Raw genomic sequence first — 25,021 nt, 5'->3', positions numbered from 1 at the left:
TAATTTTCTTCCTCTCCAGAGCTAAGTGGCATCTGTCTCCTAAAAAGATCCTTTGCATAAATAAAGCAAGAAAGTCAGCAGACCTCCACAAATTAGAGCCCTAGTCTTTCTGTGACTTTCCATTCACTAAATGGATTCTACTTTAAAAGTGTACTTCTTTAAAAGTGTCAGATGTCCTTTCCCAAAATGAAGCAGAAATCTCATTGATTGATCTTGCTTTGGTTGAAAAATTGCAGGACTACAAAGAAGGACATCACAGCTCCTAACTCTGTTTAATCCATTCCAGGAGGCCCTTGTCTGAGGTGGAAGCACAGCTACTTCTTTGTTGTGTCACTCTGACAGAACTACAACTGATTTCTTTAAAAATAAAAACAAAAACCCCCATCCAAAACTAGGAGACCATCCAGACATCCTAAGTTAGAGATGAAAACCACACCAAATAGGCCTGAAATATATTTTTTGATAAGAACTCAGTCTGAGCCCTGAAATCTTTAAAAAGTTTTCAACTAAAAGGTATGCAGCCATCACTTATCCAAACAATCTAAAAATATACTTTTCTGGAGCAGCAACTTCATTTATAAACTATAAACCTAAAAAAATGACGTTGATAAGTAACCTCTAAATTTCAAGCAGCAGTGCGACTACAGTGTCTGTTCTGTGATGATTGAATTTAGCAGAAAGCAGACATTTCACAAAGATGTGGAATTTCTTACACAAACCAAAGTGAAGGGCAGGCTGCCCAAAATCCATTTACCTGTTAAACCAGTCATCCGTATAGCGGGGATAGGGGTAGGGATCATTGCTGCTGAAGTCGTAGCTGGCTTTGGCATTCTACAAAACACAAGGAACACAGAAAATCAGCTGAAGAACAGACATGAAGTGAAACACAAATTGAATGAGAAGCTGAGAATCAATAGCAAACTTTGCCCTCTTCATTCTGCAAGATGTGTCTGGACAGAAACCAGTCCCATAGTGCTGTGCCATTTCCCATTTTCCACACCAGCAAGCATGGGGAAAAATGTTTTCTGGCATGCAAAGACTCCTGTAGACCAGTGTGGTCAATTGTGAGGTGGTGTGAGAGCTCAGGTTACTACTGAGCATCAACATCAACACTTACAAGAGTATTCAGCTCTTAAACTACTTGGTGTGGCAAAGCAAAGGTTAAATCCCATTTTCCAAATGGTGGTGGAAGTGACAAGACACATGGGTCTTCCACAAAATAAGTGTTTTTGAAAACCTCATATATGGTACTACAACAGTCAGATTTCTAAAATAATTTCAATGCCTAAGAACGTAAATTTCTCAAAATGCAACTGTGAAAACTGCATTAATGGCCAGCACATATGCCTGAAAATGTCTTTGCATATTTTCTCATTTCTTTAATTGTCTGCACAGCTTCACAAATGTGGCTTTCAGGCTTTACAAAATGTCATCCCATGTCTCTGCTTTCTATATAAAGCTAATTCATTCCTGATTTGTCCTATCAGCAGTTAAGGACACTCAGTAACTTTCTGATCTGAAGCAAATAGAAAGTTTCAGAAAGTCAAGTGCCATCTTCTTTTTTCTCTCTTAATGAAAAAATAAAGGGTGAGTCAAAATTAGGCTTTTAAAAATATTTAGCAGTTTCCTCTCAAGTGTATGTTCATTGAGTTTATGTTCTAATAGTCATCATACTCAAGGAACAGAATTATGTTAATTCTTAATTAATGTGTACTTGTATTCCTTTTAAGATTTGGCTGAGCATGCTATTGAAGATAATTTGAGACTTGTGCATGAATAGCTATGCTCCTAAAAACATTCCCTTTCATCTGATTTTCAGTTCCTGAGATACAGGAATAGACAGTCCATTGGTAGCACACAAGTTTTGGATTCAAACCATTAAACTCCCAAAAAACTTGTTCCAGGATGAAATGAGGACAACACTGCCCTTGATACCTAGAGGGCAAAACTAAGTGTCTTTCAAGTTATTGTACAGTGGGGTTTTTTGGGTGGTCACTTCAAAGCCTGGTTGCTTATATTCAGCACAGACAGTAAATATATGCGGCACTTGAATGGAGCAGAGATTTTCAGAGTGGTTCTCAAATGGCTTGATGCTGTCTTCCAGCTCAGAGATTAATTCCTTTTTGAGATCCTTACAGACCTCTCCATATCTCCACGCCCTGACTTTCAGCCTGAAGAAGAATGGAAGCCTGGAAGATGCCTTCCAGTACTGTCAGCTGTAGCCACAAATTCTCAGTGCTTCTAAGCCTTTGTTCCCAGGTGTCTGATTAATTTGCTTCTTTTAATTACCCCAACTGCTTATGCAGCACTTTGAATGGCGTAGGTTTGCATGAGCTAAGAGTAAACAGAACATCACTTTCCAGCCAGGGAAAAAAGGGGAATTTGACATTTGTCTATAATTCATGAGTAGTACAGAGAAGGTGTACAAGGAGTTATTTTTTTACTACTTCTCATAATTCAAGCAATTGAAATTACTGAGGGGGAGACTTAAAAGCAGCAGAAAACAAGTACTTGTCCACAGAACATGTAGTGAGTTACAAAATTCACTGTCATGTAGACACCACACAGACATATTGCCAACTTCCTATTCACTCAGAACTTCAGCTTCCACCCTAAAATTATTGCACAAATGAAAATTTAAACTCAGTCATGCATCAACTGTGTTTTATTTTCCCATCTAGAAGAAATGCAGTCCCACTTGCACACCCTAAGCTCAAAGGAGGTCTGGTGAGGCTGACTTTTCAGGACATCATCAAATATGCAAGCATCTTGTACTTTCTATCAACCACTCTCGACTCCAGGGTTCCCATGTGCAAAAATTATGGCTGAAAAGCCCCTCTAGCTGTGCTGCTGTACCACTCGTGTTCAAAGCAGTGACAGACAAAGGGATTCCAGCCTGAATGATGCAGATACCCCACAGCAAAGTGCAGCCCTGCTGTAGGCCCCAGGTAAGGCAGCTTATGGAAAGATGCCTCTAGGCAGGCTATAAACCAATTTGTCCAGCCACATGCTTTAGCTCTCATTTGCTTCATTTTGCATCACAGCACCCATAGGAAAAAGATAACTAATGGAGTGGGAACCATCCACAAAGGGCAAAATTAAGTAGTAGTCTTGGAAAGAAAACAACAGCTAACTGAGCAATTTATCTTCATTAGGGTCTTTAAGAAAAGACAGTGAGTTTCAGCATTGTGAAGGAGTATTTCACCCACACTGTGGAAGCAGTGAAATGGGTAATGAAACAGCAGAGATAAGTACAAATGGACTGCTTCAAGTTCCTAATTTTAAAGATTAAATCCACAAATAACTTAGCCTCAGCTTTTGTTAATTTTTTTTTAAGCTAAAGTAAGAAATTAAACAATTTCAGAATTGCACCACAAAGGGAACTGCTTGAGTGGACAGCTTAAATATTTAATTTTGTGTTTTATGAAGTCAATATTAAAATCTGTGTTTTGCCATTCTCCTCCATAGGCTGGAGTCCCCAGCAGGCAACAAGAGGGAGTTTATTGCTAATATGGAGAATTAATCAGCATAGTAACCTGTGAGGCTGCAATCAAAACCAGTGCAGATGAGGATCCACAATAGCACTTGGAATGGGAGCACTTGAATTTTCCACTCAGGTGATTCAGTGCCCTGTTTTCTTGCCTAACTAGTGTTGCCCTGATTTCTTAGGATTTTCTAAAGCCTTCTGAATTTACATTCTTGTAGAGAACTTTCTCACACAACTTTCTGTAAACAACCTATTGTTTTGCATTCTTTCATAGAGGCGGGTAAATTTGATAGACTGGTAGTTTGTCCAGTGTCGTTGGAGAGGTGGCACATTCACCTTCCAATCCACTGGCACCTTTTGAGAACTATAAATGATTGGAGTCAGAAAAAATAAATTAGTCTCTTCATGGTGACCAAAGCTGTGGTGCGTCGTTTTTCCTTGTGTCCTCTGGTGACAAACTAGTCTACTGGCAGTTCCTTCTCTTAGACTTGAAGTGTTTAACACTTGATTTTCAAGATCTAAGCTAAGTTGCCTGGTTTTTAACCTGAGGGAGGACTTGAGCCTCCAACCTCAGGCACTGGTCTGGCCTTAGACCAGTCATTGACACTGGGTGTTACAATGAGGTGAATCTAATCCCTCATGTTCAATCAAAACCAGCTCATTGCTGCAGAGTGATCTGATGTTTGTCAGTCACTATCTATGCACAACTACTTACAAATAACATCTATTATATAACAAAAATGCTGCTACAGAGAGGAATGGTATTGCTCTTTAAGGAATATCTCTGTTTTTGCTTTCTAGCTTCTACACCAAATAAAATACTAACAGAAGAGTATCAGATCCCAGGATGAGACCCTTTCAATAATTTATTAAGTAATGGCTTGTATACCATGACACAAATAGATTACTTTTGCCTCTGTATAAAATTCTGCTTTCCATAAAAATAACCTTAGACTAGAATTTCCCAAAGAATTGCCTTGTACCTTTTAAAACACATGCAGTAAAATCATCTGTAGAAAAAATTCATTATGCAAAAGATGACACTAACAATAAATCAGTTGTCCCATGAATTGTTCAGCACTGTAATAAAATTATGTACCTTGAATAATGCAGTAAGCCCATAAATCTTTATCTGACTTCACGAGCTTCTGCAGCGTAATTCACATACCCTTCCCTTTTTCTCTGTAAATCAAGAAATACGCCTAGGCTCACATGCTAGTGCAAGAGACAATTAAAGCCACATCCCACTGGTCAAAGGCTGATTCTATTAATGATATTAAAGTCCTGTACTAGATCTGTGGCAGAAAGATACCTTTTTTTTGTTTGTTTGATTTCTTTACTGATCCAAAGAGCAAGCATAGCCATGACCTCAAATTACGACATAAAACATCCCAGGGAAACTGTATTAAAATAAGTCTGAACATCATGTGGTGGCAAAATGAAATTCAGTTCTGTACATTTGGGCTTAAATAAATAGAATATGCCCACCAAAAGGCGAAAAAGGAGGCAACATGTTTAACCTAGGAGAGGTGCTGCAAGGCTTAAAGGTCATTAACAAAAAGCAGAGGCACTGCTGCTAAGTCAGCCATTGTACAATAAGCCCTCTCCTCTCTGCCATGGGAAGCACACTTTTATTTTGGTTTGGTTTGTGGGGATTTTAAAATGGAAATGAAATAAACCCTGTAACTTTAAATACCTCTGCCTCTATATGAACTAATGTACATGTCCTATATTTCTATCCAGCAAATTCAGAGCTGGTTTGCAGACCATGTAAACCAAGAATATATCCATAAAGTAATGGGTTTTGTTCAAAGATATTAAACTTAAAGAGCAAATTCACAACTGGTGAAATCTGCCACGTCTCTCCAGAAACTGCAGCCTTTTACCCAGTTCTTATAGGTACATCACAAAAGTAAAAATACTGAGCCAGACAACACCAGCCAGATCTTGGGTAATAAATAAGAGACCAGCACACTTCTCTGCTTTTCTTCTTTTCAAAACAGCCACAGAATAATAAATCAGAACATCATTTAAAATTGATGGAGTTGTGTCCTGGGTCCAGAATAGTACCTGAGGTGCCTGTAAGCCCTCCTGGTATTCCAGTTCCAGGTATTCAGTACAGGCTCTACTTGGCCACAGAATGAGCAAGTAAAGAGCTCACCACAGTAGTGATTTCTTTTTGTAGTTATTACTGAAAAAATCCTTCCATTTCCTCAACAATCACCAAGGATTAGGCCAAAGGAAAAACTAGTGGAATTACAGTCAAAAGAAGATAAACTGACTGCAAACAACAAGTTCCTATTGCTTAATTTACAACAGTTAAAATTGTTGAGCTTACAAGATGTAAGAATTCTAATAATCCAGCTTCAGAGTTTATACAAAGACAGGTGGGCTGTCCCCCACTTCTTATCTAATGCCTTACTTTGCAAAGCTGAAAGTTTTTCACTTCTTAGGTTTAAAAGCAAACAAACAAAAAAAAAGCAGTTGAAAAAAACATGGAGCCTTACTTTAACATTTGCATTTACCTTCATTAAGATAGCATTATTTTTAAAGTTACAGTTATGAAGAAAAATAGCTTTGCTGAGGTCATATCACATTGTATTCTTTTTTCTATATTAAACAGATTTCTTTGTCAAGTAACTGATGATCCTCTCTACATGTCACTTAGCACTACAATGTCACACAATCACTTATTTTACTTTTACCACAGTAATGGCCTTCCTATTTCCCCAGCAGACAAAATGAGAAAACCAGCATTAGTTACACTGCTGGCTGATGCTCTCCAGCATGTGAGCATCTTTAAAAAAAAGGGGTGGAGTAAACACACTTTTTATTTCCCACAGGGTAAAGCACATGGGCAGTACATCAGTGCTGTATACCACCCAGGTAGATATAAGCACAGCTATTTCCCAGCTCCAAAGAACCGGAAAGAAATCAGAAATTAATTCTTAGGTACCAAGATTGTCAGGTGTTTTCCCAGTGAACAAAATGAAAGTCCAAATGCATCTGGCTAAATGCCATCTAACCCAGTGGCTGTTTGCTAATGCTCAGCTCAGAGGTGTATAGTCAAACATGACCAAAAAAATGGGAATCACAAAGACTCAGAGAAAATGTTATGCTGGGCAGAATTTTTAAGAAGTAGAGAATTCTTTTTTGCAATCAGTTTTTAAAAATAAAACCAGCTTATTGAAATACCCCCAATTATTTTCCCTTGCATCTTTACCTGACATAGGAAAAAAAAAAAAGAAATTGAGGCAGACAAGAGAATTTATTATAAAGAAGCAGCCAAATGAATTTCTGTTTATAATAAAGACACTGCTTCGTGATTCACCTCTTGGCATTCTTAGCCTGCTCCACAATTTTCAGGTTGATGGGGAAAAAACCTGCAGCACATCACCAGTTGTTAATTGCTCAGAGCCAGAGTTCTGAAGGCAAAAGCAAGTTAACCTACAAAACTGAAACCTATTTCTGCTCAGCCAAACATTCCTTAATTTTCAGAGGAGGTGCACAAGAACCTTTAAGCTGTACCTACAACACATCAAGGACGTATGTTCATACGGAGGCATAAGGCTAAGGCAATAAAATTAGCAAACTAAAAATAAATTAGGCAACTGGTTGCTGTTAAAGATTTTCAGGGCAAGTAGCAAATTTAAAGCTTTGGGTTATGGTGTGAACTCCTTGGTTTCTTTAATTGAGGGGGAAAAGAAAAGGGGGGGGGAAAGGGCATATAAGTTGTTAGAGACATATGAGTCCTTGGATTATTTTATTATAATAGGAAATACAAATTGTGCAATGACTTCTACGGAAAAAAACTCTGAACACACTTTTCAACTAGTTTTAGCATTCCATTATATTAAAAACCTGGCCCACCTTCCCCTTCCAGTGGGCAGTTTTCCCCTTCAGATACTTTGATTATGCATTAGTTTGACCTACTGAAGTTGAAAAACTAATAGAGGTATAAAGCTGGCAGCAGAGAAATGAGGTCCAAGTGCATTATTCTTAGTTAGGTCCCTGTAAGAAACAGCTGACAGGTCTGTCACTACATCAAATATGTGCTTGCTGGGCACTGAGCTGCAGTAAAGGTTGTGTTTGCAATATTTCGATGGCAGCCAGCACTTAGAGCCTCCTGGAGGGATAAGCAGGAAGGGAAGGGGAAATAAAAGCTAAACCATCTTGCCAGTGAGCCCAACATCTAGCAAAACCTGCCATGGGCTCTTCTCAAACATAGCAAGATCCAGATCACACTCAGCACCAAGGTCTCTCAGGCGGCATGTGGGGGATTAGGGAGATATTTTTTCCATCACTGTAAGAAAACCTATAGCTCAGAGGCTGCAATACAAACTCAGCAGTCCTTCAAGTGCAGTCATTTAGCATGACATGGTCTCACTCATGTTGGGAGAGCCAACCTTTCCCTGCTGCAGCGTGGCACTGGCACCCACACTGCAGAGTCCAAAAAAGCTGACAATTATCAGCAATGCTAACACCAAAGGGCAGCAGTACTGGACTTGTGGTTGCAATGGCACTCAGAAAACAAATATGGCAGGTTGTAAAAGATGACCACTTCTAGAGGCTACACCAACCTATTGTTACAGAACAGCCAAACTGGAGCTTTGCAAAGAGGGAAATCAAAGTGGTTTAGGTGGTTTGGAGGGTGACCTACAACAGAGAGACCTGGTCCATGTGGGTTATGGAGAGGGGAGGGCAGGGAAAGCTAGTCTGGTGATGCAGAGGAACTGAAAGTGAAAGCAGACAAGACAGAAAACTGGTTGGGTATTTTCCTTCTCGTGAAAGGCTTCTCAGCTGACAAGAGAACTGTTAACAGCCACACAGCTGGTGTTTCACCTAAATTGCATGAATATGGAAGATGAATGAACACATAAAATGACATTGTAGATGAAGCAAAAGGAGGTGAAAATTTCAGAGAAGAGACTCAAAAACATAATGAAAACTATTACCTGCACTTCTTCTGTCACACAAAGCAAACACAGCTTGATTAACAATCCATAGAGTTAAAAGGTCTTGGAGATCTATTGTGTGTTATTTCAGTTGTAAGCTGACCTCATTAGCATCCCAGGGGAGAATTATAATGTGACTAACACTGTTAAGACATGCTGGGCTCTCAGGAATTTTAATGCACCAATTTAGATTTTTCTGGCATTAATTAAAGTTTGCATTGCTTAGTCCATATGGAATCATCTAAATCCAAAATTACAGAGAGAAAAGGTGGAATCTTCAGAATGTGCTCATGCAAATCCCCTCATACTAAACTTTTCAAGTATTTAAGATTTTAAATAGTACATAATCATTCCAAGTTCTTCTGTTAAAGATAAGTCTATTTGATCATAGCTAATGTATTCACATTAATTTACTGGATGTTAAAAAGAAGTGTCCTAGACATCATTAGATGACTGACAGAAAGACTCTCAACTACATCTGTCAGACATGGTATCATGGTTGACTAATCCTGCAAATGAGTTAAGTGCCACTGAATTAAAGTGATTTAGTTTCTCACAAGAAGGAATTCTAAAAAACATCTGCTAGCATTGAAATGATGAAGTCCTTGAACACAGCACAGTTTTCATCCTCACCTTTGTACATATTTAAAGAGAGATTCACCTCATTTAACAAAAGTCAGAATATGATTTGCCTGAAAAACATTTCCAACAATTCCCAATCTGCATCAGTGCTTACAGGCAAGGACAGCACAGGGAACGTGTGATTGAGGTATCCACTACCATATACATTTAAGTTTCACCAAAAACCAGCTATACAGTACTGGAAGTAGCCAAAGTTTCATCAAATACAAGCTCCTGTTTCACAGGAAAACATGGTATCCCAGGCAGTCATGCTTCCACAGCCCTTGGTATCATTATTTGCTCTGTTGAAGTCTATGCCTCTTACTGGTATGCTTAAAAAATAAAGGCAATACACAGTAGAACAAACTGCTACTTATATAATCTGTCAAATTGCTGATTTTAACACAAAAACTACCATTGACTTCAATGTGGCCAGCATTTTATTAGACATTGTGCACTGCTATTCTGTTCCCTGGAAAGAGATTTTCATTATGCATATTGCTTCCATTGGGAAAGAAACAGAAATTCTGAACATTATACTTCAATCAAAACAATCTGAAATAAGGCAGGTGTCTAAAAACATCTTAACTATCTACATAACTGCCAAGAAGTAGAACAGTAACATGAAGAACATAAATGCATACAAATAAGATCAAACAATGCAAAGCAAACAACCGTGCCAAGATGAAGTGCCAGGATGGAAAAGATTGATTTCAAATTAACCAAATTAATTTACAGGTACAGTGAAGGAGAGATGTTTAAAGTATTGGCGAACATCTGTATATTTATTTACTGCATTTAGGGCATTTTGATTTCAAAAAGAAAGGGCACTACTTGTGAATTACAGGTCTCCTACACTCTTTTACTTTGCAAGACTAGCTTATCCAGAGGGCTTGGCCAATGCTCTCCTTTTAAAATCAGTTGAAAGCCCAGTAGTTTAAAGTGGATTTGTGACTTTCCTTGCCAAAATCACTACTGGGCCCAAAAAACTCTCCCTAAACCCCATCAAATTTTGATGAAGCTTTGTGAGGGAACAGTGCTCCACATGCACCATCTAATTCAGACTTCCCTGGTGATACCTTGGTAACGAAAAGTAACTACAGCATGAATTTTAATTAAGTTGCATCTAAATGTTGGTGGATATTCAGGGATTTCCACACTGGTTAGGGTCTTAAAAAATATCGGCAGCTAAATAACTATTCTTTGAGAAACAGAAAATAAAGGGTTTCAAATGGAAAAATCTTAAAAAATTGTTTGGCCATTTTCAATGGAAAATGTATTACTTCCATTTTGGGGAAAGGAAACCTCTTTTTTTCAACTTGTTGAACTTGATTTTAAAATTACATGGTGTTCACTGCCTCCAGGGGACCATGTCTCCGACCCTCTTCTACCAAGTGCACCAAGCATCAGACTGGGATTTTATTGTTGCTGTTTTAATTCAGCACATTCTGGATGTCAAATATTAAAATTAGGTTGAACTGATCCAAAATAAAAATATTTCACTTTCATTTCCCCATGGACACTTTAATTTTATAAAAAGGCTTACTTGGTGAAACCCTAGAGAGAGGCACAAGCCCATTCCAAAAGCATCAGCCAGAACTGATGCAGAAATGTCATCTGCTCTTTCATCCTTGCGCATTTCTCATTTCAACAATCTTAATTTACTTTCCACAGATGATGCCTTAAGTGAAAATTAATACTAGTGCTTTATGATTAAAGTGATTAGCCACCTTGCACTTTCTCAGTGTGCAACTGATTAAGTGCATTGATTATAGAGAAAAATAAACGCTGCAGACAATGAGTGCTTGTCAGCTTGCACAGTAAGTATCTGTGGCATCATCTCACATTGCTTGCACACCAGGCATGCACTTAACTTGAAAATTATCCCTTTCAGGTGGTCCTAATATAGAATAAAGCTGGAAACTTTTTGCAGCATATATTGATCTGAAAATAATATCGGGCAAATGCAACTACAATATCTGAGTACCTTTTGATTCCTAAGGAACTGTGTTTTGAGGCTATTTTATAGCCAGCATAAATCAGTGCATCCCCCTGGAGAGGCCAACATGCCCCTGGCGTGTGCCAACTCCAGCTGCATGGATGGTGCTAATCACTAAGCCCCAGGTCTTGTCAAGCATTCAGAGATTACGATTACAGAAACTTTTTACCTTTCATTAAATTGGAAGACCCTGACATCTCCTTTACACAGGCTTCTCTCCCCCATTGGCAGTGCTTGTGTTAAGCAGCAACAAGGTACAGAGCAGAGGAACTGTACAGTCATCTTATTTAGACTTCAGTACACGGCAGAAGTGACATGTTCCTTTAATAGCAGTGACTGCTGGGAGCACGGAAGGACTGTTTGTAGGAGCCCATTACGTTTTCCAAGATTTGAAGCATTTTCTGTATGTGACTAATTCAGGACACCCCTCCAGGTACACTGAGAACCTTGTATGCCTGGCTGATATGATCAGAGAAGGCATCATCTCTTTTTTAGCCTTTATTATGTTCTGAGGAAAAAAAACAAAACAGATGGCACAGAACATAGAAATGAGCCCAGAAGCTGATCCTGCACAGAATAACAGAAAAAATAGCCACATCTGAAAGAGAATTTAATTATTTTTCCAGTAACTTCTAATTTTTTCCAGTGAAACTTTATTGTCATGCATGTCCTGAGTAATCATATTCTAAATTCTAAAACAAGCCCCTGAGCTGCCAGAAGCCACCTGAGCAGCATAAACAGCCCAACAGAAAGCTACCAGTTTTGACTGCTAAGGCATCAGTCACCCTCACATTTTAACACTTGATCCATCCTTCCATCCTGGCAAAAGAGAGGCTTCATTCTGTCTCAGCAATTTCTTGAAGCAGATTGTGGGCAGAAATTTCATTAACAGCCTTCATCCATCAGTGTTCTAACTGAATTTGCAGTGCTGGCAGAAGAATGTATTATGAATTTATCCCAGGGTTTGCTTGATATTTTTTAGGTTTTATGCTAGTGTTTATTTTAGAAAACCTATTAGGAAGAACCCAACTCCAAAGCAACACCAAAAAAACCCAAAAGAAAATAACCAAGCCCAAATCTAATTAGTGATGTGCTGAAAAAAGTTTATTCTGTTCTTTATTTTTTATAATAAATGCTTTTTTAGCATTAGAATTAAAAATAGATGCTAGCAATGACAGTCAGCACATAGAGTTTTCCCATAAAATACCTTTAATGTATCAGAAGCAAAGGTTTATTAAAATGAAGTGTCTGCATAACCTTTTGAAATGCAGGAGGAAATGCAGTCTAACTGTCTCAGAGTCTTTTGAAAATCATGCCATGGGAATCAGATCTCATAAAGCTGCCTGAAATCATTCCCTGACACTAGGCCAGTAGGAACCTGACTCTCCTATGGTTTGTGTTTACAATTCCTGAGGATTCCCTGGGTTCATATTAAGTGCAGAGACACTGGGAGCTTTTCAATGTCTTCAGAGTGTTTGCAACAAATTTTGCCCTGAGAAGGGACAACAGTTTTCTCCCCACCAGTAATATGTGGACTCTACTGGATTCAGGAAAAAAAATTAGCTCGGATTTCAGAGTCGGAGGGGTGGTGGGTCACCAAGGCCAAAGCAGTGTGGATCAATAAATGTCAGTGGAGTTTTGTCAGCTCTACAAAATGCCACAACTAGGCCCCAGATATTTTTAGTGGAGATACTGATGGTTTGTAATGGTAAATCATTGCAGTCAGGCTCACGGCTGCCAGAACAGTTTGCTGGTCCTTTTTGTGGTGTGCAGGGAGGCCAAATCATTCTCAGAAATTCATGGTAATGAAGGAAAAACAGACTTTCTAAAAGTAAGAAGATCCTTCCTGCTGTTGCTATGCTTTGCTGCACATATTGCAGTGTGAAATTTATTGCCTGTACTATTTCTTATTCCTTTTGTGGCTGTAAAGATTATTCAATGGTGTTTTTGTTCCTCTAGCAAACAATGGCAAATGCACCTCAGAACAGAAGTGGAACATTTCCCTGCTTCACTGCTTATGTGATAAGGTAATTATTCCAAAAAAAATGCTCCCACTCTCAGCAAGGCAGGGGGAGCCATTATGGTATTGGCTGGAGACAAATTACCAGAAGTGATGAGAGAGGCTGCTTTGTGTTTGGAGATGCTGACAAAGCGGGAAGAGAAGATAGGTAAGGCCATCTGCTGTTCACATCTGAATGAGAAATGGTAGATGACAGAAAACTTTGACTAACCCTGAGGTAAATCCAAAAAATCTTCCCTCATTCCTTACATAGAGCACGTGTTATATCTGTGCAATCCTACAGAGTTCAAAATCTTTTCAATTGCTATCTATTACTAAGAATTGCTGGTTGAGTCTCATTCTACATGTATCAATACTTGGTGAAAATGTTACCTGCTCACATAGTCACCTCCAGTTTTCCTACAGTGTTAGTCTTCTCTCTCCCTGGATTTTTTGAAACAAGCTTTCAGCTTCAGGCAGAATTCAGACACTGAAACCAGCAATTTTTCACTCCTGGCCCCAGTCTCTTGGTGGGATCCTGATTTTTCTAACCACTGCTAATCAGGGACAAACCCACTTCTAGAAGACGATCAGCTCCCCACTGCTCTAAGTGGGATAATGCTGCTACACTGACCTTCACCAGTAGACAGCAGCCAAGGATAAAATACCACAATAAAAAACTGGTATCAGAGAGAGCTCAGCTTATGTTTCTGTTTGTGGCACAAGAAATCTCCATTTGCTTAGTTTTTTCTTTAAAATATTTTGCTATGTCCATCCCCAACAGTTGCTTTTCCCCCCTTTTATTAGACATATCTCAGATGCAGCCCCTGTAACTTGACATTTCTTTCTCACTCAGATGCTGTATCTTGGAGAAATCAGTCCTGAAAATTGCTGGGTTTATATGTACATTATGATTTGAAAGCAAACCATGGTGTAGATTAGGCCCCAGCTTTTTAATTATCAGTTTATAATGAAGGGCTCTCTTTGCGGTGAAAAAAATAATTTCCTGAAGGTTTCCAAGGTTCCCTGCAGGGTTTCCAAGGCTTGGAAGAAAATATAGATCATTTGACAATGAGTCTCTCTGCATTCACAGTGTAGAATGGAAAATTCCAGCTTTGCCATAACTCCCTGATCCCAGAAAAGCAAGGAGCTATACTGCAGCAAGCCAGGAGGCAATGCTGGGAGAGCAGTCCACCCACACTGTGAGCAGACACATGTCTTTCCATGTATATAAAGAGCATTAAAACCAGAAATGGATGATTCAAGCAGTAAATCTTAAAAAACTAGCAAGAAAAATACGGATGGAAGTGAACTCCATGTGATAGGTAGAAGTTCAACAGTCTTAAGAGAAAGTACAAAGTTTTCTTCTTCAGAAAGGTCTTTCTCTTCTCCGACCCTGCATTTCATCAAAGTGCTAACCTCCATTAAACTGTTCAAGCAAGAAGACCAGAAAGTCAAAATCATAAAAGTCAAATTAAAATGAGGAACCAAGGCCAAGGTTTTACACTTGAAAATGCTCAGCTGCCAAACCTACCACCTTTGAGAGACTTTCCAATTGCTCCCAATTTTCCAAGCAAGATGTACAGACACTGCCAGGGTATACAGGCTTTAATACAATTGAGAAGCTTTTTATTTCCTAAAAATAAACAACAGGAACTTCAGAGAAAGCTGCCCCAAAGTGCAGATATAGTGAAACACCAAGAATGTAGCTGTGCAACGATGACTACAATTGCTATGCCAGCTTAAGAGACTTGTTTCGTTGCATTTTTACATCTAAACTGATATTTTCTTCAGTGGAATTGAAGTCCCTCATCTTTAGCTCATGCCCAAATTACTGCCTGCTGGGAAAAAGGCCCCCATGGCCTCTGAGAGACAGCAGAGGCTGCCAGAGCAGGAACTCCTGGGACTCAAGGGGGCCCGTGCAGCCTTGCAGGGAGAGGCAAAGTACAGGTGAACCAAGCCTTGCACTCACTCTGCTGTGGTTGGGCAAGGGAGGTGCTGGCAGGTTTTAGCAGCAGGAGAAGGAATCAACCTTGTCCTTAACCAGCCACCTCTCAGACGTGATGCTGTGACAGCCTAGGACCAATTTTCACCTCATGTGAAAAGTCCTACTTTTGAATTTCAGTATTAAAGCCTGGAGGTCTTATCTCCTTCAAGATCTTTCTGCTGCTCCTTTAATGACTGTCTTACCAACCAGCCATTTGCTTCTGCATTTTGTATTAGCCAGCTAATCTTCTCTTTTCCCTCCACAGCCTGATCACTGCTACGCTACAGAACCTCTCCTCACTTGGACAAAGTCACTGCTGCACAAATCTTTTCAGATTTTTGTTTCAAAATCAGTCTCCTCACAAGTCTTCCATGACTGCCATTAAATGTTTGATGACCCCATGTCTAGACAGCTTTTCTTTCCAGTTTTCATCCCAATATCTCTTAACTCTCAGATTTCTCTCCAGCTCCATTATTTCAGGATTTCTACCACCATGTCTGTGCATTGCTCTTCTCTGCATCATTTTCCACTAATTTCCACAATATTCACTATTGCCACTCGAAACCCAATCTATTTCTGCTAAACCTGACAAATATTTATCCATCAAACACAAAATATTTTGGACTTAAAAGAGAAAACAATGTATTACAGCATAATCTAGTTTTGATGGGGCATGGGCATGATCCTAAATTCATCGTTAACAACAGTTCATTGGTAGCATTGTTAACCTATTACATCAGGTATATTGTGCAGACTTTTTGCTTGTCTATTTGAAACATGATTTTTAGAAACAGAATATTCCCACATACTTTGTCCACACTTGCTGCTGAAAAATGAATGTAGAGCATGTGCTTTGCCCACACCACATGCTAGAACACACACAGAGCACAATTTCTGCAAAGAAAAGGGCTGCCTTTAAAAAAATTATTTATTTCTATCAATTTATGGTAACATCCTACTGAGTTATTTCTCTTGGGAGAGAATTCTGCAGTCAGGGCACAGGGTTTAATTAGCTGCTATTATGCCAGTTCATAAGGATTGAAACTGGCTAATCTGCATTCTGTGGTCAGCTGTTTCCCAAATGCCTTCTCCAAAGCCTTCTATATCCACTTATTATCTACCAAATGTGCTTTGCTACTTGAAACACAAACAGGTTTTCATCCTGCGTGTGTTACTATGTTCCAAACTGCCCGTATGAAAAAATAACTGTCTTCCTCATTTTGGAGCTGTTCTATCCAAGTGGATGACATTTTTTATCCAAAATCTCCAGCTCACCTCATTCCTCTTTTCATTTAATTGCAATTGCAAACTAAACCACATTGCTCAGCTGAAGCAGCCTGGGCTTCCCTCAGGAAGGGACCTGAAGATAGGAGTGGTAGTGCCAATGGAGGGAGACAAAGAGTTAAGAAATGCACTCTAGTCCAAAGGTCTGAATCCTGAGGTAGATTTGAGGAACAATCACTTTGCATAGCATGTGCTGAGAATACACAATCTGCCCTGCACATGCTGTGAAGCACTGGATCAAAACACATGTTATAAAGGAATTAAACTGTTCCTGGAGGTTTCAAAGGATAATACATGCCCTGCCACAGCCCACAGCTCCATGGCCTTCCAAGTGATAGGGGCATTCTGCATCTTAATAGCAGGACTTGGAGAAAATTCACAGGTTACTTATTTCTGTCCTAAATCAAATATTGCAAGCTGCAGCTTATTTAATGTGACACAAGACTGTCATTCCTCCACAAAGAGCCTTGTCATATTTCCACTCCTTGCACAGGCAGCCCCATTTTCAGTCTGCTTCATTCAATGGGAAATGTATGATCACTAAGATCAGGAGTCCAGCTGTACTGCTGTTCTACTCCCTGTTCAAAATTTTGTAGCAGAGGGACTATAGTAATAAGAAAATCCACATCTTACAGAGAAGGTCAGCATGAACTTACGTAGTTTGAGGCAAGATCTGGATGCAGATAATCAATTCCTGCAATAAGACAATGAGAGAACAGAAACCAAAGGTTAAGAGTTTCAAAAAAGATTTTCTAATGATCACAGAACAAGATTCCTTTACAACCATAGGAAAATAATCATGGTGAATAATGCAATTGATTGAAGTCAGATTCCAGTTTTCAAACGTGGTCTTTTCAATAACTTATATCAAAATCCAGATGCCATTTGAAAAAGTGAGCTGAATGACAAAGTTTATTGTTTTGTAGACTAGATCATATTTATTTATAAGGTTTAAATCACAATTTATCTTTGTATGAGTTTTTTCATCTCAAGGCATACCAAATCTAACAAGATTATAGTAAGCACTGGACCAGTGCAGGATAGAAAAATGAGTATTTTTAACCACTGTAAACTAAGTAGGAAGTTAACTAGAGTAGACTTGGGGTGATCACTAAGGCAAAAATTTCAGATTATATGCATGAAAGAGAACTTTTAATATGGGATTAAACCACTTTAGCAAATATCTGCGTATAGGCTCCACATTTTGGTAGCATGCTAAAGATTCTAACAGTGTGTAATATACTCATTCTATTGCATGGCATCTTTCTACACATGGCAAATGTGCAAATCCCAGTGGATGGTGTAACAGAGGTGGCAGATCCACACTCAGCTGGGAAAAGATGACCTATTGCATAGCAGTTAAAACATACAAAGCAATGGCCACCAATCTCATGCTGCATTTTCATCATCACCACTCTATCCTGTTTTTCCAACCACCTCCCCATCACATGCTCTATTTTATTTGCAAGGAGAATGCCATATCATCATAGTTTTTCTGATGGAATGATTACTTTTCATTCTGTAGGGTCCTTAGCATTAGATTCGCCTTAGGAGACCCTTGTTACTGATCCAAATGGTAGATGGACAATAAAAATCTCAATGAAGAATCCTGTTATTCAGGCCATCTTTATTAGAGTTACTAGAAAGGCACATTGCTCCCTTCTCTGAAAGCTGTATCTGATGGACCATCGGTTTTATTGACGCAAAGCTCAAATAATTTGCCATCATTCCCATCACAGTCATGCCTTGCTAATCTGAAAGCCAAGTCCTGCCTCTGTGAGATCAGTGAAATTATGACACAAGAGGTCATCTCTCAGATGAGATTGATCTTTCATCAATGCATAAATCAGGTTGCTGAAGGCCTTATCCAACCTGGCCTTGAACAATGCCACAGCCTCCCTTGGCAACCTGTTAAGAGTATCTCACCACCTTCATAGCAAAGAATTTCTTCCTAATATCCAGGTGTCTGAGTCTACTTTCTTACTTCCACAAAAACCTTGCCATAGGAGTAAGCAGGTGAGGAACAGAAATAAGTAAGGACAGATCCCGGTTGACTCTAGAAAACATATGTGGATACAGATATTTTATTTATTTTTAATTTTATTCAGCCCCATTAAAGGAAAACATTCAAAATTTATTCCAAAGAGTGTTGAGAGACTGCATAGAATTCCTGCACTTCAGCAAGAACCCATAAGTAGAAAAGCTGTAACTTCAACTGTACCTTTCCTGAACTTAGTCTGAAACTAGCAATATATCTAATATGCAGATCTTGACTGACATTCAGCATGAAAGTGTTTAATTATTTCAGCTATCAAGGATGACTTTGAAAATAATGTAATCCAAAAAACATTTTCTTAGGTGTTTTTTGCACAGCAATTTCCTCCTCCAGTCACTGCCTACAGAAGTCAAGGGGAGTTGCTCCTTAGGTTTAATGGCCGTTACAGTGTGCCCTGGAAGACATCTGAGTGATAACTGCAAACTGGTTTTAATGCTTGGATATCCATTCTTCAGTACCCCTATCTTTGTACCATATTTTCCCTTGAGACCTCAAAGTATTTATGGAGGCTGGTAGTCTCACCACTACAAGCAATTGATTATTACTTTTTAATCTTTTTTTTAACTTCAATTACATGAAAAAAGTCTACTTAAAAGTATTAAATTAGTACTCAGTCTTTACTTACCATCATCCATAATTCCTATGGTTACTCCCTTCCCTGTGTATCCCAGCTCCCATGCTTCAGCTACATTAAGGTCAAGTCCAGGAGTCCCATCTGCTTGACCAGTGTTAATCTAATACATCAGTGAAAAAAAAATAGCTTTTTTTACTTGACTGACATATTTCCACAGCCACTGCTTTTTCCTTTATGTCTCTGCATGCATCATTGGTACAGAAAATATCTTCCATATATATTTGGAGTACACATCTGTCCATAATCATATCTACTGCAAGAATGCAGCTGTAAAAAGCAAACAGACAAAAAAAAACAAAACAAACAAACAAACAAAAACAAAAAAAAAAAAAAAAAAAAAAAAAAGGAAAAGAACCCAACACTGGAAAAATTCAATTTTTTGTGGTTTATAAGGTTTGGTTAAACACTGAATCTTTTAGACCCCAAAGAAAAACTTTTCGACTTTTCCACTCAACATGCTCAACATGTTAGTGGGTTAATCCAGGAAAAAAGTTAGAACAACGGATTTTACAGAGAACTTTTTTATGAGCAGGAAATAGTTTTTTTTGAAAGCAGGGATCTGCTGTATAGATCCTAAATTTTTGTTATTTTTATCACTGCAACATTTTGATTAGCTACTAGAAAATAAATTAATTAATCCTCACTTTAGTTTATTGACTCCTCAAGGATAAAATCCCATTCATGCTAATGTGCCTCCAATTCATTTGAAAACTTTTGCCTCAGGAGAAAAAAAACTGCAGCCACATTGGATGGATTCATGAAACATAAGAAATGGATTAAGAGGAAGAAACATTATTCTTAAGCAAAAATACCCTTCTTAAGTTAACAAGGCAGTACTGTATTTACTGAGTATTTCATCATAAATATGTTGCAACAATAAAACTGACCAGAATTACTTTATATATTTTTTAAATTAAAAAATAATTTCACTTCAAAGTAAAAATATAACTTTTCTTTCATGAATAAAGACTTCTCACTCTAAAAATATGACACAGAAAAACTGAAACAATTAAGCAAAATATGAATTTCCTTTGACATTAGCTTAAGCCAAAATTCATCAGTTTTCAGCTGTTCTTTTTTTGACACATTACATTCAAATTTCCATAAGAAAAGAAAAGCTTTAACTTTTGCTAGCAAATACATTATAATTTTTTATTATAATTCCATAGCAATATTTTACCTGGCAAAATCTCAAAGACATGATTCATATGCAGTTCTAGGGGCCACATCAGCACACCAGCAATGCCCACAGGACATCAATACAGTTCTCTTTCAAGCCTTCTAAGGATCTTTCCATTGACTGAAATGAAATTTATCTCTTGAAATGTGCTGGATCTTTCCCATATAAAAGGGGTACAATTAAAACCAACACAACAGAGCCTTGGTTCCATTCCCAAGTCCTGCATTTGGAAAGAACTGTTGGAAAACACTGCAACTGCACAGAAGGGCCTGAATGACAATTATTTAGTTATGATTACTGTGATTTTCTCTCAGAACTTACCAGGTACCACTGCTTTGCAAATAAAGGATCATTCATGTTGATGTCAATGTCATTGATGTCTCTATATCCTCTCTTCCTTCTGATGAAGCCCTCCTGTTGCACAGCTTTCCTCACCTGGAAGGGTTAATTTTTACATCTTTACCTCAGCATTCTTGACACACATAAAAAGCTTTTTTTAGATTTGTTTTCATGAGTGATAAGGGTTATGAAAACACACTATTTGTGCTTGTGTCATTCATTTGCAATTTCTAAACCAGGGACTGATGCCAGTCAGAATTTACAAAGAGGTAGAAAGCTCCAGGAGTACTGCAACAGCTGTGAGGGGAAGAGACTCCCCCAGAGTGTCATATCTGGAGAAGAAAACTCAGCTTGAGCATGTTTTAGACACCCAACAATCAGCATAAGAATGAGCCCCTCACCAGGCATCATTATTATCATGAGTCCTCTTGCCACAGTTTTATTTTTTGTTGCCACCAAAATAGAAGCTAAAATTATTTAACAAATCCCAAATATGTCACAGCTCCAAGCTGTAGACATTTGACAAAATGAGGAAGCAGGTCTCAACCACACTTCTACTTCTTCAGATTTTTCTCCAGGGCATTATTAGATCATTAGATAACCTTTCCTGTCTGATAGGGAGGAACAATCTGATTATTTATGCCTCAATATTATACATGAGGTGAAGGATTCCTATAGGGGCTGTACACGTGCTGGCAGCCTTGTCATTTTATTTTTGTCTGAGAAATATATCAAAAATAATCCCCCCAACTCCCCTTTTCACAGCAGGACAGGACACTGCCAAAGAAATTTTCTGTGAGAAAAAAATCTGGTGTTGTAAGCTTTCATCATACTTTTGAGGCTCTCAAAAATGTCTTGTAAAGTGATCTACTTTCATGGATTATCTTTGCAATAAATAAGTGATAAATAAATAAACTGGCAAGAAAACCTATATGGCAAAAAAGCCACTAAACTGACCACACTGGCTGAAGTATAGGATAGGAAAATACAGGTTATAAAACACAAGTCATCACAGATTTTCAGAAATTCTTTTCTTTATGCACCGCAAATCGACAAGATATTTAAGGAAGCACAGTAGAATATAAGAAAAGTTAAACATGCAAACATCTTTGGAGCTTCAAAGGTCAGACCATAACCACCTTACTTGTATCCATGTAAAAGAGCCTTCCCAAAGGAGACCACCCAGTGGCTGTTACTGGAGTTGTAATATGTACTAACATATTAACAGACCTTGCAGAAGATGCTGTCAACTTTGGCATAGTCATTTTGCACTCTTTAGCCTAACACGTGGAAACAAGATAGCATGAAGAGTACTAACATTTAATTGTAAAAAAAACAAAAATAAAAAGTAAGAAAAGAAAAAAATCTAGCCTTCCTGATCAAAGAGGAATTATTAAAACCATTAAATACATGTTTAGGTGCAGCAAGAAGGTAGTAAGACCCCCCCTAACATTTACTTAGGTGTGTTCTTGAAAAGAATCCATGGTTATTAAATAAATCTAATAACTCAGAGAACAACTTCTACATGTGTGACTTTGGCATTTCAGATTAAAAATGCATACATATGAGTTACACTACTGTGTCATAGCAACTTTATATATACAGTGTCAGTCAAAATCAACACAGGAGAAATTCATCCAAAGGTTCAATCAGACCTTAGGACGGCTGAATCATTCTTGGAGGCATCTTTCTGTCTCAGTTAATTAAAGCATGAGCATAAAAGACAGTGCTCAGTGAGGTGTCTGTGGCAGAGATGAAACTGGGATCTAACTGATGGGGGCTAAAAGCTGTTTTCCTACAGCTCTACTCTTTCACCATAACCACAAAACCCTAATACCAATTCACAGAGAGCAGGATGGGGCACAGCATGGCCTGAAAAGGCAGTGTCAAAGGTTTCTAACAATATACTTGTATGAATTTTACCTCCTTAACTAAAGGCACCAAGTGGTAAAATACTAAATTGATGCTTCCATTTATATGCGTGCTCCCAATACGTGTGCAGGTTCATTAAAAGTGGAACAGATTGAAAGCAAAGAAAAAACCTAATACGAAATAACCTGGAAAGAGGAGAGTGACTAAGCAGGACCCATACAAGGTGCACTTTGTGGCACCAGGTCGCTGTACACAGTAAAGAAAGGTATGAGCACAGTGTTTGACAGCTCTAAGACAAAGCTCAGTGATGCCATGGAGACAGAGCAACACCTGTCACTCTGCCTCACCCCTGCCTCTCTGCTTGCCACTGCAAACCCCAAGCTGTCACCAGAGAACATAATTAGGAACAGAAGACAAGCCTCATGCAGAGGGATGCCAGAGAAAAAGATTTCAGGAGTTTGTGCTCCCACATAAGCTTGCTGGCTCTGCAGGACCTGCCTGCATTAAGGCACTGAATTAGGATTAAGTAGAAAAGGATTTCTACTAATTAAAAAGCAATGCTGGGGAGCCCTGGCTTGTCTTTTAAGACAACGGAGAGGAAGAGAGGGAGCAATTTGCAGAAATAGCACAGGCTGTTTTCCCTCTTCAGTATCATCTCGTTTGTCTGATTTGTTCCATCTTCACAATACAACATAGTGTATTTTTTTGACACATGGTGTATTTTTTAGCTGTACACTAGAGGTACAGCCATTTAGGAAAACACCCCAGAAGCTCATCATCAGACAAGTAAAATATATAAATTATAATTTCCTGAGTCAAGGAAATACACCCTCAAAGAGGCATAATCTTCACTGAACTGAAACCACTCTGCAGGCTGTTTTCTGAATGTTTCACCTGGAGAAAGGTGTCACCATCCACAGACAGAACAGTCTCAGAAATTCTGGGACCTCTTTTTCACCACAAAAAATGAAGGGGGTTTCCTCATATTTGCAAATGACAGTAAGTAATTCATACAACTGAATCAGGAAAAGATCAGGCATTTTTGTGAAAAAAAAAAAAAAAAAAAAAAAAAGAGTTAAATTTTTTGGAAAAGCTCTTAGTAGCTTTTTCCATGGCTGCAAATTCCCTTAGTCAGCTGCCTTGCAGCATGATCTTAACCAGCACAAGGTAAGAACTTGCCTTTTTCCTCACAGAGATACATTTAGAAAGCAATGAGCCCAAGAACAGGTAACATCCATTCATTCCAGAAAAAAAAAGATCCCCAAAGAACAAACTTGGAAAATGATAATGCAAATCCAGTGATCTGGGTGAAAAGCTGCCCATTTAGGGCTGCACACAGCAGACTCAGCAAAATCCCCATCTTCTTCTTCTTCTTCCCAGGTACCAACTGGGTACCTATACTAGAAAAATGCCTTTTTTTTTTAACCAAGAAGGAAATTTCTGCTTTCATATCTAGTCTAGATCAGGAGAGGAACTGCATCTGATTCTAATTCTGAAAGAAGAGTAGGCTTCCCCAGTAATACAAAGGCATTAAGTAGCACATCAAGGTTTCAAAAACACATGCAAGAGAGAACACATCTGCGTGTCCAACAGTAGAAAAGTACTGGAAACATTCTCATCTCGTAACATCCATAATCCCATCTGCTTTTGTGACAATCAGTCCTGGAACCCAGCCCTCAATCCCACGCACAATGCAACCTCACACCAGCTTTTAGATCCTTGTTTCTCTAAGTGAAGCAGAAAAAGCCACATTCATAGGACTCAGGTTTTTGATAACAGTCACTAAATGATTCAAGCCTGTGAAGTATGATATTTATTAGAACCTAGTGAAGCAACAAGATTTTCTTACCAAATTAGCATGAATTTTACCATCTCAAAATTAGGCTTATTTATCTACAATAACAGTCTTTTGTTTATTTCTTTCTTAAGTAATTTCTTCCTTTCTCATTAGGTTCCAAGTTTAAGTACAGTTCAGAACCTAAGCATCTACTTTATTAGCATAGAGCTAAATTATGAAAAAGTTAATAGCTGTGTTGCAAGCAGAATGAAGGGCATGTATCAAAGGCAGCCCATGGATGGCTTTCTTTACAAAGAAAAAAAGTTTCAACTATTGATTTTTACTGTACTTGCACTTATGCATGGTGCATACAGTCACTTGGATGATAATAAACCAGCAGGATACTGGATGCAAAACCAATTAACAAAATAATCAACTGACTGCAGTACTGCTCTGGAAGGACCAGGAACTGCAGCACTTTACTGTGCTCTTTGCTCCCACGAATGCCAAGACAATCAGCTCCTCATTTTAAAGGAACAGGGTTAATTGCACCAATGAGATCCTGCAGTTAAATGACTGTTATATTGAGCATAAATGACAGATTTGCTAAATTATACCAGTGGGTGTAGGAAAGTGGAACAGTACCCACAACTTGAACCTCAAATACCAAGAACTTCAAAACAGGAGAATTTGAACCAAATTCCAGAAGAAGGCAGTCCCAACTGATGACATCGAATAGGCATGTTAGGGGATTTAAAAACCAACAAGCACATAGCAGCGAGTTGATCAATCAAAGGAAGTAATGGTTCTTTTTTTTCTCTAAAGCCTCAG

The 25,021-nt window shown here is 38.5% G+C and overlaps 1 protein-coding gene across 1 annotated transcript in view; it reads right to left on the bottom strand.

Annotated features, from left to right (window-relative positions):
• PCSK2 (proprotein convertase subtilisin/kexin type 2) overlaps positions 1-25,021 on the bottom strand; it is a 97,703-nt gene that overhangs the window by 27,401 nt on the left and 45,281 nt on the right. Inside the window, exons 3-6 of the mRNA XM_068186335.1 lie at positions 20,524-20,637; positions 19,014-19,122; positions 16,989-17,026; positions 755-831 (exon numbers count right to left, since the gene is read on the bottom strand). Coding sequence (XP_068042436.1) covers positions 755-831; positions 16,989-17,026; positions 19,014-19,122; positions 20,524-20,637 — 338 coding nt within the window. The remainder of the gene's footprint in view (positions 1-754; positions 832-16,988; positions 17,027-19,013; positions 19,123-20,523; positions 20,638-25,021) is intronic.

This window comes from Anomalospiza imberbis, chromosome 3 (assembly GCF_031753505.1).
Source record: "Anomalospiza imberbis isolate Cuckoo-Finch-1a 21T00152 chromosome 3, ASM3175350v1, whole genome shotgun sequence".
NCBI classification, from domain to species: domain Eukaryota; kingdom Metazoa; phylum Chordata; class Aves; order Passeriformes; family Viduidae; genus Anomalospiza; species Anomalospiza imberbis.
The sequence above is the reverse complement of the archived record's forward strand: the minus strand, read 5'-3'. Positions and strand labels throughout refer to the sequence as shown.